The 19526-nt window shown below is 41.7% G+C and overlaps 1 protein-coding gene across 6 annotated transcripts in view; it reads left to right on the top strand.

Moving 5' to 3' along the window:
• Positions 1-19526, top strand: part of macf1a (microtubule actin crosslinking factor 1a) — a 238281-nt gene that overhangs the window by 69716 nt on the left and 149039 nt on the right. Inside the window, exon 1 of one of the 6 annotated variants that reach the window (XM_039605410.1) lies at positions 1368-1780. The exons of the other annotated variants lie outside the window; for them this stretch is intronic. Within the exon in view, the coding sequence (XP_039461344.1) occupies positions 1726-1780 (55 nt within the window). The 5' untranslated portion in view covers positions 1368-1725. Of the gene's footprint in view, positions 1-1367; positions 1781-19526 lie in introns of those variants that run through there. 6 annotated transcript variants of the gene reach the window in all.

Consider the following 19526-nt stretch of genomic DNA (forward strand, 5'->3'; position numbering starts at 1 on the left):
CTTACTCTCACTTACACCAACAGAGGTGTGTCTGAAGTCAGGAGAAAGATATGTTCATGGTCACTACAGTGGTTTTTGCGTGTGAAAAGCAAAATGTGAGTGATGACCAAAGTGATGATTGTGGGTTTTTCAGTTATCTACAGAATGTGTGCAGCATGTCTATCTGAACCCTCTGATCTCCGCTCGTACACTCATGTCTCCAGTCGAGCGGGTTTAAAAGGTTAAAGAGGTTAATAAACAGTCCACACGATCAACAACTGTGAGCATAAACCGAGGGTGAGAACTGCACCTGGGCCTACGCCACAGAGTTGGTCTGACTTTGACACACAGGAAGCAGTTTTTCGGGTGGAAGGCACTTTTGTCAACCACAGCATCCATCCATCCATCTGGAGGAAATCATGGACATGTCTTTCATATGGTGTTGGGGGGTTTTCCCTAAAATTTTAAGCTTTCTTTGTTTTTTGTACTATTCAATTCAGTTTTATTCATACAGCCCCAAATCACAGCAACAGTCGCGTCAAGGCGCTTTATATTTCAAGGTAGACCCTACAATAATACATACAGAGAAAAACCTCATATCAACTCCTATGAGCAAGCACTTTGGCAACAGTGGGAAGGAGAAACTCCATTTTAACAGGAAGAAACCTCCAGCAGAACCAGGGTCAGGGAGGGGCGGGGCCATCTGCTGCGACCGGTTGGGGTGAGAGAAGGAAGACAGAACAAAAGACATGCTGTGGAAGAGAGCTACACTCTAGTAGTGTATATACTACATCCAATATACTAATAAGTTTTCACCTGAAACTGCTTTAGACTTGCGATGACTTCATTCTCCAGACTTGCAGCAGTGAACATGTGACAGTTTGGCTTTGTGACAGATAATATCAGAGGCTAAAATATCAGCGCGGGAACACGCCTGAGAACAGAGAAAGTGACTTAAGCGGTGAAATTAGACATAGGGTGAAGAGTGGGCGAGTGAGAGGCTTTTTCATGTCTGCTGCTCTGTTATCGGCTCCAGTTTGTTCACCCGGCACGGCAGTTACTGTACACTCACATTGTAAAGCAGAATGAATGACACATGTGGTATTTCTTGAATAAACCTCACGGTCAACATACCATAATGCTGAGTAGAAAAAAAGAGCACAGCTGAGCAGTGACTAATAAAACCACACCTTTTTTTTTTTTTTTTTTTTTTTTTTTTTTTTTTTAATTTCCTTCTGTGACACACTCATATGCACTCACTACAGACGCACATGTCTCTAGCGCTGGCAGTGACATCACCCGCCTTGTGGTCAAAGTCCAGTTCCTCTATCCGGCTTAGAGCTGTTAACACACAGCCGCACTCGCAGCTACCCTAACCACGGACGCACACACGCCAGACAGAAGACGTGTAGAAGAAGAAGAAAAGACGCGAGTGAGAGATGAGGGATTATCTACGTGATTAAGGATGCCTCTCCTTTGACAAACTGGATCCTGTGTGGCAAACAGATCAGCTAAACTCTCCCCCTTCCTCCTCCTCCTCCTCTTTTACTCATTTACTGTCGCCTTTTCATTCACCTTTTCTCAGAAACTGACTTCTGTTAATTTCCTTGAGGTTTCTCGAACCCTTTCCCTCGCTTTTTGCTGCTTGTCACCAGTTTCCTTCACTTCCTTTTCACTTCTAATCATTTCTTGCTTTTATCACTTCTTAACCTCCCTCTCTTTTCATCGCTTTTCTGGGAGGGAGGGATGAGCGCCACGGCTGCTTACAGGCAGTTCCTCCAGGATTTAGAGGAGAAAAGAGGTTGGTACCCCACCCCACCCTCACCTTCTTTCTTGTCGCCTGTCCTTTTAAAGCATGTGATAATGATTAAAAAAAGAGAATGATTATACTTTACAGGGGCTGTCTGAGTGTTATAATATTTTAATGAGAGCAGTTTCTTATCTCTTATCATTTTGTGGGATTGGCACATATCAACAGAGTGACATGTTGCACGTGTGGGTCGCTCAACAGGGCTTTGAATCAGCATAAACCAAAACTGTGGGTTGGGCTGCAGGTGTAATACCTGCTCCTCAGGGATCCTTATGCAATCAGAAACTGCACTGTTTTTTTTTTTTTTTTTCAACCTTTGGCCTCAGAATAATGTTGAGATTTTACTTTTGTTTAGAGACTTCATGCTGATTGAACACCCATTTGCTTTAAGGTATTACAGGGGAAAAACGGTCAGTGGTCGCTCAGATCGTGCTGGTTTTAAATCCTTCAGTTTGCTTCAGAGGAGCATAGGTGGAAAAAATAAGCCATTGGTCTTTATTTACATTCATTTAAACCATGTGCAGCACAACCATCTGCTGGTTTATTTTCTTGGGTCATTTTGCTTCAACTTCATGCATTTATCTGTGCGTGTTTAGTTACTGCGTGGTGTCCAGATAAGCCGTGGGTCAGTGAAGGACAAATGGCTGCTTGCTTTCATATTGGCTAACAGCGCCGGTGTCTGCTATCACCCTGGATGCATTAACAGCACCCTGGGGGTCTCTAAGCTCTTAATTAGCTTCTGTGGCTAATTTTCTGTTGTTGCTAATTGTTTGTTATTGTTTGGTTGTTGCATCAGGGCGTCTCTGCTTTTTGTCTTTCGCTGACACTCGAGCTCGGTGGGCACTGACACAAAAATCAGAAGCCGAATGGAAAAGCCGGCCGTGGGATGGTTGGAAGTGTCAGGTGACGTGTGGGAGCAGGCAGGGATGCTTCGCTCCAGCAGCTGTTATCACACATAGCACAAAGCAAGCCTCGAGTTTCTGACCTGAGTCAAGTTCCTCTTGAAATATTTATTTTCTTTATACTTTGGATGTGGCTTTTTCATCATAGTTGGATTTTCTTTTACTACACTTATGCAGATAGTCGTGTCAGAGACTCTGGAGCTTAAACCTTTTCAGACTTGGTCTCCACTCGACCAAATACAGACGTCAGCTTTTCAAATCCAGACAATGTCTGAATAGTTTCACAACACCTGTTTTCCAACAACCTCTTCATCCCTATCTGCTCTTTGCCCACCTTCTTTTTGCATGCAAATGTGCTTTGTTTAAAGAGGAAAGCGGGCGCTCGCTTGTTGATCTTCGGTGAATTGTGGTGCAGTTTTTGCAGGACTAATTAAACCAATCCTGTAGTTAGAAACATGCAGAGCTCACCTCCTCGACCCAAACCTTTTATTTCACGTACATAAGTCTGACCCCGCGGCTTTGTCTTTTTGTCTTTTCCCTGATAGTGTTACGGCAGCCATGGCCACACCTGCTGCTCCTTGTGGTTCGGTGATATTAGGCGGCACAGTAGGCAGCCCCTCCCTAATGAAAACAGCTGCTCCGTCTGAGGTCTTACAGCGCTGCATGTCAGACTGGCTTACAATCACTTACAATCTCCTTTAACCCCCTAAATTATAGTTGAGGTTAAACTCCTTAACCACTTTTAAAGCCAGTGGGGAAATGTAACCATCAAGAATGTAATTAATGCATCAAACACTGACAGGCATGAGAACAAACACATAATCATGTGCAAACACATTAAGTCACAAGGATGTCGTGGAAGCCAAAAAAGTTAAACTGATCTATCTCGCCACTAAATTTTGAATGAATACCAAGATATTTGAGATTTTAGTGACTCATAGTTGTCACAAGGATGATAGAAATAGAGTGGAAAACATAAATCTGTCTGAAAATTGGTGTTACTCTCGAGAATAAACTTTGACCAAGTTTTTTTTTAGACTTTTCTTTGTGTGACCACTGATCGTGGAGCTGCAGCCTCTTTCTTTTCCCCTTTAACCTCAGTGACGGGGCCCCGGACAGTGTTTTCTCTAGTAGTAGTTCTTTGTTTCAGACCATGATTATCTGCCCGTCACCTGTCAGGAGAGCGCTGGTCAGACAGATATCTCTGTGGCAGGGATGTTTGAGTTGTCTGAGGAGTCTGTTCACCATTTGTTTAGGAAGGAGTAGCTGTCACTTTCTGCTCTCACTCCTTCTGTCTGCTCACTGAGGTTATGTGACATGTGCTCCAGCCTCATGTTGGCCATGTTTATCTGCATGAGCTTCACTTTTTTCTGTTTACCTTTGTTTCTGTGTCAGACCAAATTTGTGTCAATGCCCCCAGTGCTAACAGCAAGGTTATGTTTTCAAGTTTATGCACCAGTCCAAAGGTCTCCGATAGTCCTGATTGTCATTTAGCTCTTAAAACGCTGATAAAAATCAGTTGCTTTGGAAACATTTGATCAAATTGTCAAAAAGCTTTTTGACGAATGCCAGACTGAAGCTCCTCACATTCACAAATCTGTTGATTTTATAATTATTTTGTTAATTTGTTGCTAAATCACCAGAAAATGTAAGTCTATTTTTTCTGCATGTAGTTCTGTTGAACTACATGAACCTGAGGATATTACTACTATACAGTACATCAAGTTAACTTAGAAGTCACTTTAATAATTAAGTTTAATAATTTCAGACTTCCTTGTCATTGTGTAACTTCTTTATTGATTCCTTGACTTTATGAATGGAAAAGTAACGCGTGTGTGTGTGTGTGCGTGCGTGCGCACGCGTGTGTGTGTGTGTGCGTGCGTGCGCACGTGTGTGTGTGTGTTTGTGTGACACTGAGTCACCCATTATTTTGGTGCATATTTACCCATTATCTGTGTGTTTCCTTTGCGACTCTGTTCTCCACTTACTGCTTTTAGCTGCTATATCTGAGTCACTGTTTCTCTTCATTCATCCGTTAAAACATAAACTCTTTCAGTTATGTAATTGTTTTTTAAATGTGAAATACATTTTAGTTTAATTGTGTCTTATCAAAGAAAAAACAATAAACGTCCTTTTCTGTATTCCTCACCCTTGCCCTTTGTTGCTATTTTGGAAACAAAAACATGGTCTGATTTGAGATAAATAGAAATGCTTATGCAGTGTTTCCTGTTAGTCAGATAATTTTGTTCAGGCATGTGGTTAACGTGGCTGGAGTGCTGCTGTTAGAGGGCGGTTTAACCACAGGAGGGGTAGCGCAGTAATGCACTTGTTAACACTTTGGCCTCACAAGGTTCTGGTTTGAATTTCTAAATGCTTAAAGTGTGTAGAATAAAATAACTGTATACAGTAGGTACATGTATTCTTTAAGTGATCAGCAAGACTTAAAAGCCCAGCCAGTCCATGTTTCAGGGTCAGAGGTCAAATGTCCTCCATATCACTTAGATATCTCAATAGGTTTTAACCTGCTTAGTTGTAGCTACAGTTTGCATAATGGTCAATGCATTGTATATTAGACCAGCGGTCCCCAACCCCTGGGCCATGGACCGTTACCAGTCCGTGAGTTGTTTAGTACCGGGCCGCGAGAGTTGAGGCTCGGGTGTGAAATTTATGGTTTTCAGGGTTTTAATCGTCAACTCGGTTTCCCTGGGTCTTTTCCCGTGTGTTATGAATACATTTTCTATATATTTTATGTACTTTATATTTGTTTAGCAGTTGTGTCTTATTTTGAAAGAAATATTTGCGTGTTACCATAGCGACCAGACAGCATTACGGGGAAGAAAGGAGGATGTTACTCTGAATGTTGTTGGCGCATTTCAGGAGAACGCTGCTAATAAAGTTACACAATTACACAGTGGATTCACGTTTATTATTATATTTACAAAATACCACAGTTTTTGTTTTGGTCGTATCATTTTATTTTGTTGTTTTTATCCACAACACCTTAAAGGCCGGTCCGTGAAAATATTATCTGACATTAAACCAGTCGGTGGCGCAAAAAAGATTTGGGACCGCTGTATTAGATGACACCTCTACTCCACCTTTAAGCTAACATGCCAACAAACACAGACGCGGATAAATGTGATGGTGAATGCAGACAGTTTTAAGAGAAATGAGGTAACCTTACCGAATCTCAGGAACAGATTGCAGAACTGGGCATCAGATGATTTATCTTTCTGTGCATCATCATTCTGAATCACCATCAGGGATGCGGAGTGATGGACGGGAAGCCTAGGCTTCGGAAAGTCACCGGGGGAATGCAACTACAGCAAAGCATGTCTCAAAGTTTTTACTCTTGTAACTATTCAGTAACAATCAGATGTGATCAGTGAAACCGCACCAACAGTTTTGCTGCTTGTGCACATATCTATATGCAGATACGTGTTTATCGAGATTACAGTGGACCAAACCCTCAGCCAACATCACAGTCACATACAGGTTGTGTTTGTTTCAGCAGCTCACACCCTGTTAAAAAGCAGTATGCTGGCCTGTGTGGCTCAGTTTTTAATAATCCAGTCATATGAGTGGTTTTTAACTCTGTTTTAAACCCAACATTAGCTCCATTGTTGTCTCTGCTGTCATGAGTTTTTGTCTTTTGCCCTCAGTCATGTGTGCAAACTTAATTTTTTTTCCCCCTCCAAAGTAGATTAATTTGGATTAAAGGAATAAATTTGTGGATTATAAATACCTTATTTGCTTTTTTCTTTGACTTGATGAAAAAACAAGTTGAGGTTTGAAAACATGTTTTTTCCAAAGGGAACCGTCTGATGTGATTACGTGAATGACATCAGATGCCAGTGGAGCGGTGCCATGCTGTGAAAATTACCTTAATGGGAGGGAGATGCTGGGGCATGTGTGTGTTTTTTTTGAAGGAGGAGACAAAGGTCAGGACTGTTCAGACATGAGGTTGAAGAGTGTAAAGTGTTGGGTGTTTGGATGTGTGTTTAGTGGACTCAAGAAAAGTGCAGGGAGTTGATGAAGCTAATATACGACCTTCTCAAGTGTTTGTGTGTCTGAACAGCTCACTTAGCTTAAACCTCTTTTTCACAACAATTTTTTTTCAATCCATAAAAGTAGCCCAAACCTGCCAGTCGATTATTATTAATCCTCACAAAAAAAACTGTACAATCACACAAATCTTACAATGCAAGAAACTGAAACAAAGAAATGTTTTTGCTTAGTTAATAAGTTACACAATTTACTGTCAGGCCTTTAATCAGCTTTGTGAGCTCTAGTTGGATGCGCTCCTACACACACACAGACCACACCTCCCTGTCTACCTCGCCTGTGTGTACGTGTGTGTAAGCTGCATTTCCTGCGAGGCCGCTGCTGTCGATCTCAGATCAGCTGGATGTTTGAATGGAGACGGGAACGGGCCCATTTCAGCTGGTTTGTTTGGCTTGGATTTTTCAAGTTCCATCTCCATTACAGCATTTGTATTTGTAAAGTCCCAAACGCCCCAAATAAAGACAGACAAAACACACTCTGCTCCAGCAGCTCTGTGGTTTGTGTGGATGTTCAGCTGGCTGCGTGGCCTGTCTTTCATCTGGAGGAATTTATGCAGGAAAAACACGAAGTTGACTTTAATGCTGAACTTAATATTATTATTTATTGTTTTTACCCAAGTCTGTGGAGGAAATTGCTATGCAAGTAAAGCTTCCAAAATACCCTAATATAACTAAAATGATAAAAATATCAGTGAGTCCACACTAAAATCATTCGGTGAGAAACGACTGTCTTTCTGGGAGCTGTTTGGTTATTAGTGGAGCCCTTGCCAAGGCTAAGTGTCTTTAATCTTGCCATTTATATAATTTAGTAGATAAATAATTAGGTCCCACATTTGGCACATGCTCAGCTCAGTCTAAAAGATAATTGAATTCACTGACCTTCTCTTTAAGAGATCTCAACCACAAAACCACAGATTTTATTACAGTGAAGAAAAGCTGAAAACATTGTTGCCTGAAGCTGTTTTTGTTTTTTCCCTCAATTCAAATGTCACAGTGCTGACATGTGGAAGCTAAAGAAATCAAATCATATGACTATTAGTGATTAATTTATACCTGTTTGGACCAAATAGTTCAGCTTTCAGCGTTGAAAGAACAAACTGTTACTGAGCTAGTCAATAGCTTAGCATTGTTTTGTGTCACGAGCAGACAAAGTCGCCCGACTGAACTTAAAAGCCTGTTGATCGGGTTACATAAACGTCTGGGGGCTGTTTCCATGTTAATATGAGACCGGCTAGAGTGCCAGAATTAGCACAGGAAGACTTACTGTAGCAGCCGGGCTTTAAACACAGAACACACGGGCTTGTGTAAAATGTTCAAACATGGCAGTAAAGTCATTTCAAGACATGTCAGGAAAACAAAAATATAAAATTTCCTCATTTGTACAGGTAGCAGGCGTATCACTACACTTTTAGCTTTGATCTCAGTGGGATCAAAGCAGATAAATAAAGGTGGAATTGTTAGAAAAAGCTTGCATGATTGAGTCATATTAAGCAGATTTAAGTAAAAATGGCCAGAGCTGTCATTAAAGTGGTGTCAGAATAGCCTGATAGTTATTTTGGGTTTTGTTTTAGCATTAAAACATGTGACAGATTGAACGATCACATGGGGAGAATTAAAAATCAGTGTTGTACAAGAAGCAGTTGATGTATAAATATGTATTTAATCATCCAGGAATATCCATTTAACAGCAGCTTATTGTGTCCTTGATGTGTTGTCCTTGTAAAAAGAAGACTGGACCATAAAATATCTAAATGAATCTGCCTGGCTGTAGCCACTCGTGCTAATAATAGCTTTTTATTGAGTTTTTCCTTTTCCTTTTTTTATGGCGGCAGAATGAGGAAAGAGAAAAACCATGATGTGTGGGTTTTTCTGCCTGTGTGTGAAGCAGAGACGGATACGCCAAAGAGATGAGATTACTCAAATCCTCTCAGCTCCAGCCAAATTTTTAAATTGGATCCTAATAAAAGGTTGCATTTTGACCCCAGTCATCACGACTCTGGATGCTTTCAGATCCTGATTGTGTAGTTTTGCGCCAAAAATCAAGGTTAAATTGAATAAAACTTTGTCCTTATAGAGATAATGTACAACACAATTTCAGAGTGCTATATGTGAAGGCGCTTTGAGTTAAAGCACAATGAAACGGACACTATGAAGGCAAAGATGTAACAAAAACGGAAAGCTGCTAAAAACTCTTATATCCCAAAATGTGCTGATCAGTTCCTTTTTTTAATGTTTGTTATAAATAACGGCGCTTTTTGCAGTCCATGAGACGTCTTTAAAATGTCACAGACAGCTGACGTGTCTCTGCTGGCATATGACAGAGATCACAAATGTACTGTAGTTTTTGGGTGGATGGTGACAGCTCCCAGAATCATCCCAGGAGCTGGTGCAGAGGCTTCAGCAGGGTGAATCCTTATGTGCGTCTCCTATTTTTACTCATTAATTTTTTTTCTTTAGCTTTTGATCGTCACCCTGGGTCACCCTGCTGCTCGGTGTCACATTGACACACATACATGTCTCCAGTAGCAGCCGCCCAGATGTATTCAGTGTGATAAGTGCTCTTAGCATTTATCAGCATCAGCCGAGTTGGGTGCGGCTCCACTGTTGCCTCTCGGAGCTTCAGTGTTTGCTTCCAGGCGTGTGAACTGGTCTATTAGTGTGACACCGGCTCCTAACCAGCCTTCCAAGCCCCTGACTGGCCGGTGAAGCTGTAGCGCCCTCCATTGGATGGATTTATTGACCAGTCGTCAAGTTTTTTGGGTCAGAGGAAACTCTAAACCTCCAATCACTGGTTAATCAGACAATTAGCTGCTTTAAAGTTTGCTTTGAGAGATGCTGGAAGCATTTTAATGCATCCAAACGTGGCCGTTGACCATTTTGTTAACACTTTATCACCACCTCTCTCTGCGCCGTCCTTTTGCATCCTCGACTTTCTAACCGCAGCCCTCTGCCTGCTCTGACAGGGCTGTAATCACATAGGATAACACACAGTTAGTTCATGTAATTACTGTGTGTGTGAGAGGTGATGTGTGCTGCCTGACACTGTCTGTGTGGGCGAGGGAACAAGGCGGTAAAAAGGGAGAGGAGGAGCAGTGGGAGGAGATGGATGGAGGGAGATAAAGAGAACATAGAGGGAGAGAAGTGTGTTTTTGGAAGAGAAGTGAAAGGTGAAATGCCAAAGAAGCACTACTTGTTTTCCCAGCACTGCAGGATGCTAGTCGATCTTTTATTAATATTCACCTTTCACGACTGGAGGCTATGTCTGTCTTTTGTACTGTATGAGACTGGCTGCAGGTCTTGGCTTCATATGCAAGAGAAAGATGCATGCTGGTTGTGTGTTAAAGGCTTTTGAGTAAGTCAGTAACACAAAGATAAAAGCAGTCTCTTCTCAATATATTTTCACCTAAATAATGACTATAAAAGCTTGATTAATGTGAGAGAACAATGTTTGGTTTATCAAGCCCCCATCAACACTCCCTACTTCTCATTCAAGACTTAAAATGCTCCTCAGCCGAGCCCCAAAATGTCAAGGCACCACGGAGAATGGCTGGAAATGTCACAGGGCTTCACTGTGGCTCTGTCGAGTTTCAGCTTGTTTTCCACTGGTGCTGTTTGTTGGCCCTGCATTGTGCGTTTTGGGCCCGGTCTTGGGTTTTAAATCACTTTTCCCGAATCGGGCGGAAGGAATGAGATGATCTCGGCACCAGAATGGATGGATGTTTTATTAGCTCGCTGACCTGAAGTTAATCAGGTTTTTAAGCCACCGATTGTCTTCTGGTCATTAATTCCTCTTCCTTGGCTCAGCAAATGTTCCTCGGTTTGCTTGTGGGCAGTTAATTTGTTTAGATTCATTGAATTCGTTATTTTGTTTACCTGAACGTCTGGAGTTTGGTCTAATTCAATCTGGCTCGGCCGTGTGCGTTCACCGCAGGACTTTCACCATCAGCAGGCCCTGAATGCTAATGATTTATCAGCCTTAACCACAGCTGTATTGTATTCTGTGATCCAGGCTGCCACATGAATGTTGAAGTGCAGTTATGGCTCAGTGTTAATCCGGCGTTCACATGCTTCGACCTGCGCGCCAGCACTTGGAGGTGTGTCTGTTACGTATGCTTGAATCTCAGCAGCAGATGAGACACTTTGCATACAAAGTTTAAAGTCCCTCAAATTTCTAGTGCTTGAAATACTCGTCTAAACACTTCTTTGTGTTAATGATTTATGATCTGAGGAATAGGAAACGAGAGGTGGGTAAGCGCAGTTTTTATTTTTAGGTTTGGATCCTGTCCTCAAAAACTCGGTAAACGTCTAAGGGTCCAAAATGGTTCCACTGTTTTAAATGGGCGTTTCAGTAAGAAGCAGACAGACTTGGAGTCTCTCTTTAAATCAGTCAACACTCTGCTCCTTCAGCGTCACAGTCGGGCGTTTTCTTTGGTTTTTTTAAAAGCATAATTTTTGACTCTAGGGTGCTAAATTGCACTGCAGCTTATTTATGGCTCATAAATACTTACAGAACGATGACATTTGAATATATTTGGTGTCCAAGTTATGTCGCGTGCCCTGAGGAAGTCTTACTTGGCTCATTTGCCAACTCAGCTGTCAGAGTTTAATGCAAATTGGGAAATTTTAACAATCCCTTTTTTTTTTCTTAAACTGTCAGAATACGAAAATGTTTTGAAAACATTAAATGCAGTTTAATGCTTCGAATAGTCTAATTCTAGCTGAGTAGCTTGTTTATAGATCCATTAGGATATTCTGTGGATGTAGATGATTTCCCAGACAAAATGGCAAACTTTTTCCCCGAGCTGTGTTTTTGTCTCGGCTGTCTTAGAGGGGCAGATCACTGTCTGTTCCTTGCTTCTGCTTCCTGTTTGCTTCCTGTTGCCCCCCAGACTCCATCAGGGGCTACAAGCGCTACCTCAAAGAGCTCAGCTGGCTCCACTTCCTGGAGACAACAGACAGCGTGGGAAACCTGGTGTTATCTCTGTGAGATAGTGAGCCGGCTGCTCTCCGCTCTGTAATTTACACAAGTGTGAGCGAAGCTAGGGAAGGTTGTGAGGATGCATTTCGACCTGCTTTGCTTTGCCCTGTGGTTCATTTCCGAGATAGAAATGGTTCTATTTAGAGTTATTTTCAGAGCTTTTGAAGTTGGAGAAACACGCTGTGGCGCTTCGAGGGCTGCGTCAACACTTGAAATGGGACACAGGGATTTGTTTCCTGTTTGTGTTTGGTCACAGCGAAAAGCGGGTAATCTCAGCAGAGTTTACAAAGGCTGTGTGCAGAGCGCTTGTGGTTGCATTTCTGCGGATGGAAGTAAAATATAATTGCTTTTTATTGTGCTCTCGATTATGCATATGATCTCATTAATTCCTCTTTCCGTCCTGTGTGTTCCTCACTCATTTTAGTATTTAAGTTGAGTGTTTTTGGCAGGTTCCTGCCCTCAGCCCACTTTTTCTTCACACAGTCTCATCATGCTTCGATCTGTTTTATAAACTGCTGTTTGTGTTTTATTGAAAGCCTTCAGTCCACTTTTTTCCACAGGCATTAAGAACAGACAGTTTTGGATTATTTGATTCATCTCCCCTCGACGTTCCAATGAAATGGCTTTTTGGCGTCAATCCATCCTTTGTTCCTTTAATGATCGATTATTTGTTTGTCACGTTTTATTAATCTAAGAGCTTAGACACCTCATAAACTGAAATAGGTACAATGGAGGAATAACCCATGATCTGATTAAAACCTGTGACTGACCAACTTTCATGCAAATTCATTCAAAAATTGAGAGTACAGCTGTTCTAAGCAAATATGAGAAAGTGTTACACAAACCCGTGATAATAGAACTCAAATTTGAATCGGCTACAGCTTCCCTTAAAATAGGAAGCTCATATCTACTTCATTTGTTTAGTTTTTAGCGTAGTGTTGACCTAAAGTCACATTCAACCCCCTCATCGCTGGACTCTGTTGTGACTTGTGCTTTAAAACAAAATGCCAGTTTTCTTAAAATTGTTCAAATACTGGCTTTTGTCTCCTCTCTGTGGGAGCTCATTAAAAGAGGATTACTGTCTGTCCTTGTAAAAAGACTGAGCATTAACATACCTGACTCCTTAATGAACCTGTGCAATGCAAAGCAATTAAGGCTGCCATTGATCACTTTCTCTGTTTTTGTGCTTGTCGGGCACAATTCGCATTCCTGCTGTCTCCAAGATTCCCACCTCAGGACCATTCATTTCCTGATCTGCCACCACATTAAAACCACCGCTATAATAGCTTGTGTAACCACAATACACATGATGTCCTGTGGTGTTTTGGACCAGGATTTTATAAATGGGTCCATTGGGTCGTGTAGTTTGGATCCTGTGTGGATCAGATTTGTGACAGTCTATATTATTGATGATCGATTGGATTCTGAGGTTGGAGGCTGGGCTAACTTACTCTTTCTTTGGATACCTTAACCCAGTGTGCTTTAAGACAAGTCAGGGTGGGCTGAGGTTTTGTGTCAATCAAAGAATATTGTTTTAATTGCTCAAAAGTAATTTGTTTAATTTGAAATATCAAGAAAAAGAGCAGTATTTTTACACATCAAAGGTACTAACTGATTTTGAGTAGGGTAACATTTGTGAGAACATAAAAGCCGATCACTTTTTTGCAGATAAAATCAAACAAAGATGAAAAAAATTGAGAAATTACTGTGAGAGCCACCGCTTTCATTCTTCAGCTGAAGTGTGGATGTTAACGGCCTTCAGCCTGTGTGCATCATTTGTTGGAGGGGATTTAACTGAAGTGAACATCATGCCAAGAAAGCTAAAGAGGCACTTAAAAACTTTAAGCATCCCTTCTGAGAGAAACACTGTGTACTGGAAAGCACTGGATCTGAACCAGGGGGAGTAAGAACATTTATTGGGTTGTATGTCGAATAATTGGACGGGGGCAAGTTATGTTTGTGGAGCTTTTTGTAAAGTAAAAACGTGTAGCTGTCATGCTCCAAAGTGTCTTCAGCATTGATGTGTTTCCAGGTAATATCAGAAAGAAACTTAAAGAAAAACACTTTAAGTCATTCGTGAGCAGTTTTCATGTAATGCAGCGGTCCCCAACCTTTTTTGCGCCACGGACCGGTTTATGCCCGACAATATTTTCACGGACCGGCAATGAGGTGTCGCGGATGAATACAACAAAATAAAACTAGTGCCGGTACTGAAAAAAAGAAGATTTATTCATAACACACGTGAAAAGACCCAGGAAAACCGAGTTAACGATAAAAACGATAACAAAATAACGTTGAAAACCGATAAAAACCCTGAAAACCATACATTTCACACCTGAGCCTCAACTCTCGCGGCCCGGTACCAAACGACTCACGGACCGGTACCGGTCCGAGGCCCGGGGGTTGGGGACCGCTGGTGTAATGGGTTGACTAATTATCATGGGAGGATAAACCGTTGCCACGGTGGTTGTGCTTGGTGCTGCTTGGTTTGGGTAGGTGCTTTGTGTCAAACTGACACGTTTCCATGTGGAAGGTTGTATAGTGGTGATGGAATTACTCCGTGTTGGCTGTTGTTGGGTTTTAATGGTGTCCGTTTGGTGTAGATGAGTGTGTAGGTGTTTGTGTGCGGTGATCTTTGCAGAAAGGAGCTTCTGTCTGTCTCTGATGTGCGAGCGCTCCTCCCCTCGTGTTTGATGGTCAGACTAGGTGGTCTTTGGCTTCACGTCAGTGAGATTAACACTCACGCACACAAACACAATAATCCACTGTCTCTTGATTACGCTCTCTCTCACACTCGTAAGCCTATCTTGCCGAATGCTACAGTGACACAGCCTGAATTCAGCGTGCACACACACCTGCCTGCAGCACACACGTGAAATCAGAGCCATAAAACAGAAGTGAAAGTCTTCCGTGAATGAGAGGGATTTGTGTTTAGCTTTCCAGGCTACTTGATTCATTTAACAAGCTGCATTCAAGACAGTTTTACTACCGAAACCATTTAGGAAGTCAGACTGAACCAAACGAGCACCAGCTGATAAAAATGCAGCTTTTAGTGGAAGGCCGTACGGTTAGTGAGTCTCTTCTTATTTATTATATTTTGAACAATAAGGAGGCCATGGTCGTCAATTTTATGTCTAATTTTTGCTCACAGAAATATTTTATCCTGCTTTGTGTCAAATAGAAAGTATATTAGAAGTTGAAGGTGACTCCTGAGTCTGTGCTGTGATCATGTTTCATCCTAAGATATTGGATTAAATAACTAATTGGGGAAGAAAAAAACCATTTTTAAAGAGATTTCACCAGACTGGGCGTAAACGTTAATGTCCTGGTGGCGTGGACGCCGCAGACGCCTTTGACAGTCTGATAATTACAGCTATTTCAGGAGGTCAGGTCAAGTGCCTGAATGAAAGGCCAGAGGATGGGATAGGGTGGAGGAAGGGTCCTAATTGAGAGGTGTCCATGGCGACGGGAACAGCTGGGGTTAAAGGCCCGGTTACCGTGGTTATGTGGTAGGGTCCCCTGTATTTGTGTACACTCTTCACATTCTTTGCCCCTGGCCCTTTCATCACCTCACCTTTTGTCTTTCTCGCTCTGCCCCGTCTTTTCCCATCAGCTGACCTCATCATCAAAGTGTTTTTCTTCTTCAGCTTCGTCTCTCTCACGGTTCCTTCATAGATGTCTCGCTCTTTCCCCTCGGCTCTCACAACCACACCTGCCCCTGCTCCTGCTTTAGTCTCTTGTTCTTGGCTCTGAACCTGTTTGGAGAAAGGAGGAGCTAACGTAGCACCGGTTTGGTGCTTGTTGCTAACTGTTGTTAGCAGTCTGTTGCGTTGTCACTCGGTCCACTTGACTCAAAATGTTTTCATTAGACCAAAGCAATGCTGGTATTGGTACAGAACCAGTTATATGTCAGTGCCTTTGGAGAAACGGCCCACATATTTTTCATGTTTCAGAACCAATTATTACATAATGCTGTTATGAGAAGTTGATGTAACGTCCATGGGAAGAAAACGGGGGCAGACGGATCCTGTGGGCTCCCAGTTATTGCTTAGCCCCTCCCATAGCCTTCGAAGTCAGTCTTCAGGGATCAGAAATTATTGATTGTGCACGGGTATTGTCCTAGTATGAAAGGGGTATTAAGCGTCCATGGCTCCAAGAGCGTGTATTGTAATGACTTTGGTGATCAACTAACTTTTCATGTAGCACCATCAGGTCATCTTTTCAGAGTGTGTCCCTATTTAGACAGTTTTCAGACACAGATCTGTTTCCCGGGACTGTTCCTGATTTTCTGAACATGTTTTTGCACTTTTTCGTCATGCAGCAGTGCAAAATGGAAATACTGACTGCATAATGAAGGGTGAGTGATGTGGATGTGAATAAGTGGACAGCTTGACATTGACTTTCCCATCAGCCTCAGCTCCACAGCACAGTAAATGATAAACAGAGTACATGATAAAAATCAATAGCTTTAACATTGTGGACATTTGGCTTAAAGCTCTTTAGCATTAATAATGCCTCACTGGGCTGCTAGCACACTATATACTTTTATGTCCAGTTACAAATTAAAATCTAATAACATAACAGTAAGGAAACATGTTTCAGCTTCTGGAAATGATTCAACTTTGAGTCATCTGCTGTTGTTGCTGTTTTCCCCCCTTTGATTTCACTTTCACCTGTCTTCACTTTCCCATTTATCTCGTGTTTGTTCCTCCTGGACTTTGATCTTTTATCTTTCCTTATCTCGTCCTCGTCGTTCTATGCTCTTCTGCATAACCTTCCCGCCCTATTCCTTTAGTGAATGGTGCTTACTCCAATCTGTCTCCATTTAAATTCAGTTTTTATTCCTCTTCCTCGTTCAACTCTTATTCTTTGTGTTTCTCTGTTTTCTTCTGCCCTTCCCTCTCCTGCTCATTAACCTGTGATTAACCAAGGCCCTAAAACCAAATGATAAATGAGGGTTCTCTTTTCTTACAAGGTCATAAATCTATTGCTCTTTATGCCCCCCCTCCCTCCTTTCCCACCATCTATCCATGCAGGGCTGACAGCTCTGTTTTTCGCTGTAGCTGTGAAGAACCATATTTAAGCAGCCATGTCAGAGCGATGGTTTGAAATGTTTACCTACAAACTGTGTGATAAGATTAGCTGGGTGATTTGCTTGCACTCATGTCAGCACATGCACACCCCATGATCCCTGGCCTATAATCTGAGGAGGGCTTTGACAAGCATTTAATGATCCTGAGGTCAACATCACTGTTTTCATGGACTTCCTGAGCCTGAAGGGTGAGAATGAGGCGGCGTCAGAGTCGGGTCACATAGGTCACGCAGGCTTCCTGCTTCCACCCGGGCTCAGTCAAGCTTCATTGCAATCCATCGATCATATAACAAATTGAAATGAACATGTGTATTATATTCTGTGGAACTAAACCTACTACAAGTTTGATTTTGCCAAAGTGAAGATGAGATGATCAGCATGTCCTGATCAGGCTCTGAAAACACTACGTCCAGATGAACAGAATCAGTTTTTGGGATGATCAGTACTGTCCGTGTAACATTTTGTACTACAGTCAGGAGATGGTTAGCTTCAACATAAATATAATACAGATTGTCATGATTTTTGAATATTTGAATAGTTACTGTAGCTACATTCAGTGGACACCTTTCTGTGCCAGAGGTCTGATTTGTAAAGCGTGTGTGGCATTGTGAGAATAACTGCTGATCTTGGATTGATACCACTGTTTAATAAATAATTTTGTCAATTTCAATTCTGATTTTTATTTTTAAAATAATAGATACAATAAAATAGAAGATCTCCATTAAAAGAGGTCAGTTTTTTTCCCAGTTGTTGAATGTAGGTAAATGAAATGGTGTCTATGAAGTAACACAGTTACAAGTCAAGTTAAAGATCTGGGGCTTAAATGTCTGTGTAAATGCGTTTAAAATAGCAAGTATACATATTGAAGTTTATGTTAGACTCTGACAACATGATTTTTATGCTAAACTGAGCCAGCTGTTTCCTGGCTGAAGCTTCCTTTTTGATATAAAGCAGTGTCGATTGTATCATCTGCTACTACCAAGAAAGAAGATAAGCATGTTTTCCTTTTCCTCTTACATGTTTCAAGTTGCCTAAAGCTACTGTAGATGTATAGGTTAGCCATTGTGACAGCAGGAAGGGGAAAGTCATATTCATCAGTACTAGTAATCACTGTGGCCCGAGGACCTTTAGATTTCATATTTAAGCCTGGATGTGCTTCTGATAGCCCGAGGTGCTTTCATCAGGCTCATTGAATTTCTTATTGGCAGGAAAACTCAGTTCATGCCGATCTTCTCTCAGTCATAGGTGCCACTCATAGCTCAGCTAACTGCTTGTTAATAGTTGCATCTAGGGCTGCACGATTAATTGTTAGAAAATCGCGATCTCGATTCATACTTATGTGCGATCTCATTTCCAAATGACAACGATTTAAAAAAAAAAAAAAAAACGACAACGATTGTACCGCATTTTGATCCGGGACGTAATCTGCATGAAAACAAGCGCTCCCTCTTCCTGCTCAACAAATGACAAGGGCGGAGCCTTATACTGTGATACAGAAGCTGTGCCGTGATGCTCAAATTGGCAGGGAAAAAACAACGGAGAACACGTCAGGGATGACGAGAAAGTGACAGGAGAAAATTTGTGCCGGTCAACCACCCAAACATCAATAACGGGAACCTTATACAGCGCTTCCCTATACACGTCGAACTCCTGCAGGCACAAAGAAATTACGGAGGCTGTTACTTATCACCTGACCAAAGATATATCAACACTGTGCAAAACGAGGGATTTAGGAAAATGATCAACACCCTAGACAAACGCTACACAGTGCCGTCCCGCAACTATTTTTCAAATGTTGCACTACCTGCTCTATACACGCAGTGTCGAGCAACGGTGGAGACGGAATTACAAGCAGTACAACATTTTGCGGCAACCACAAAATGTGAGACATTTATTGTTTTTATGTTTATTTATTGTTTTTATGTTCAGTTTCAACTGTTACGAAGTTGATGTGCAGTTAATAAGTGCAATAAATATTTATATTGGAAAAGAAAATCGTGAGAGAATCGTGATCTCAATTCTAAGCAAAAAAATCGTGATTCTCATTTTATGCAAAATCGTGCAGCCCTAGTTGCATCTGTATGTTGTGTTGATGCAGCTTCTTGTTATAAGCTTTGCATCCTATTGATATTAGTTACATGCTAAAAATGATCTGCTGTGTGTGTCGGCGTGGCCCAAAGGGAGTCGAGCAGAGATGTTAATGTTCACATCCTTGTTCTCATATATGCAGGGTGAAAGAGAGGACAGGGGTAATTGGGCTTTGTTTGCTGAAAACAAAAACTTTCACACGTGTGTGTGTGTGTGTGTGTGTGTGTGTGTGTGTGTGTGTGTGTGTGTGTGTGTGTCTGTATTTCAGCGTGTGCAAGCCCAGAAACGTTTCCTGTTTTCTCAGCCATATAATTTAATTTTGCTCTGCAGGAGTTACAGAAAAAGAGTTGTATGCTCTCCTGACATTTATTCAGACTCAGCAGCAGGGCTGCAGGGCTAATGACCCAGTTTGACTCCTTTAGTGTTTAAGCACGGTCGCCTGAAGAGTTTTTCCTCATTTCTCTCATATCTTTGCCATGGCCTCATATCTTAGAAAAACCCCAGGTCACTTCCTGAAACACAGTAAGCTTTTTGGGAAATGTTCTAATAACAACCTGTGTTTAACCAACACAGATGAAAGCCTTTAACAGAGGAAGGAAGCTCCCGCGTGATT

This window comes from Oreochromis aureus, linkage group 22 (genome assembly GCF_013358895.1).
Source record: "Oreochromis aureus strain Israel breed Guangdong linkage group 22, ZZ_aureus, whole genome shotgun sequence".
Lineage (NCBI taxonomy): Eukaryota > Metazoa > Chordata > Actinopteri > Cichliformes > Cichlidae > Oreochromis > Oreochromis aureus.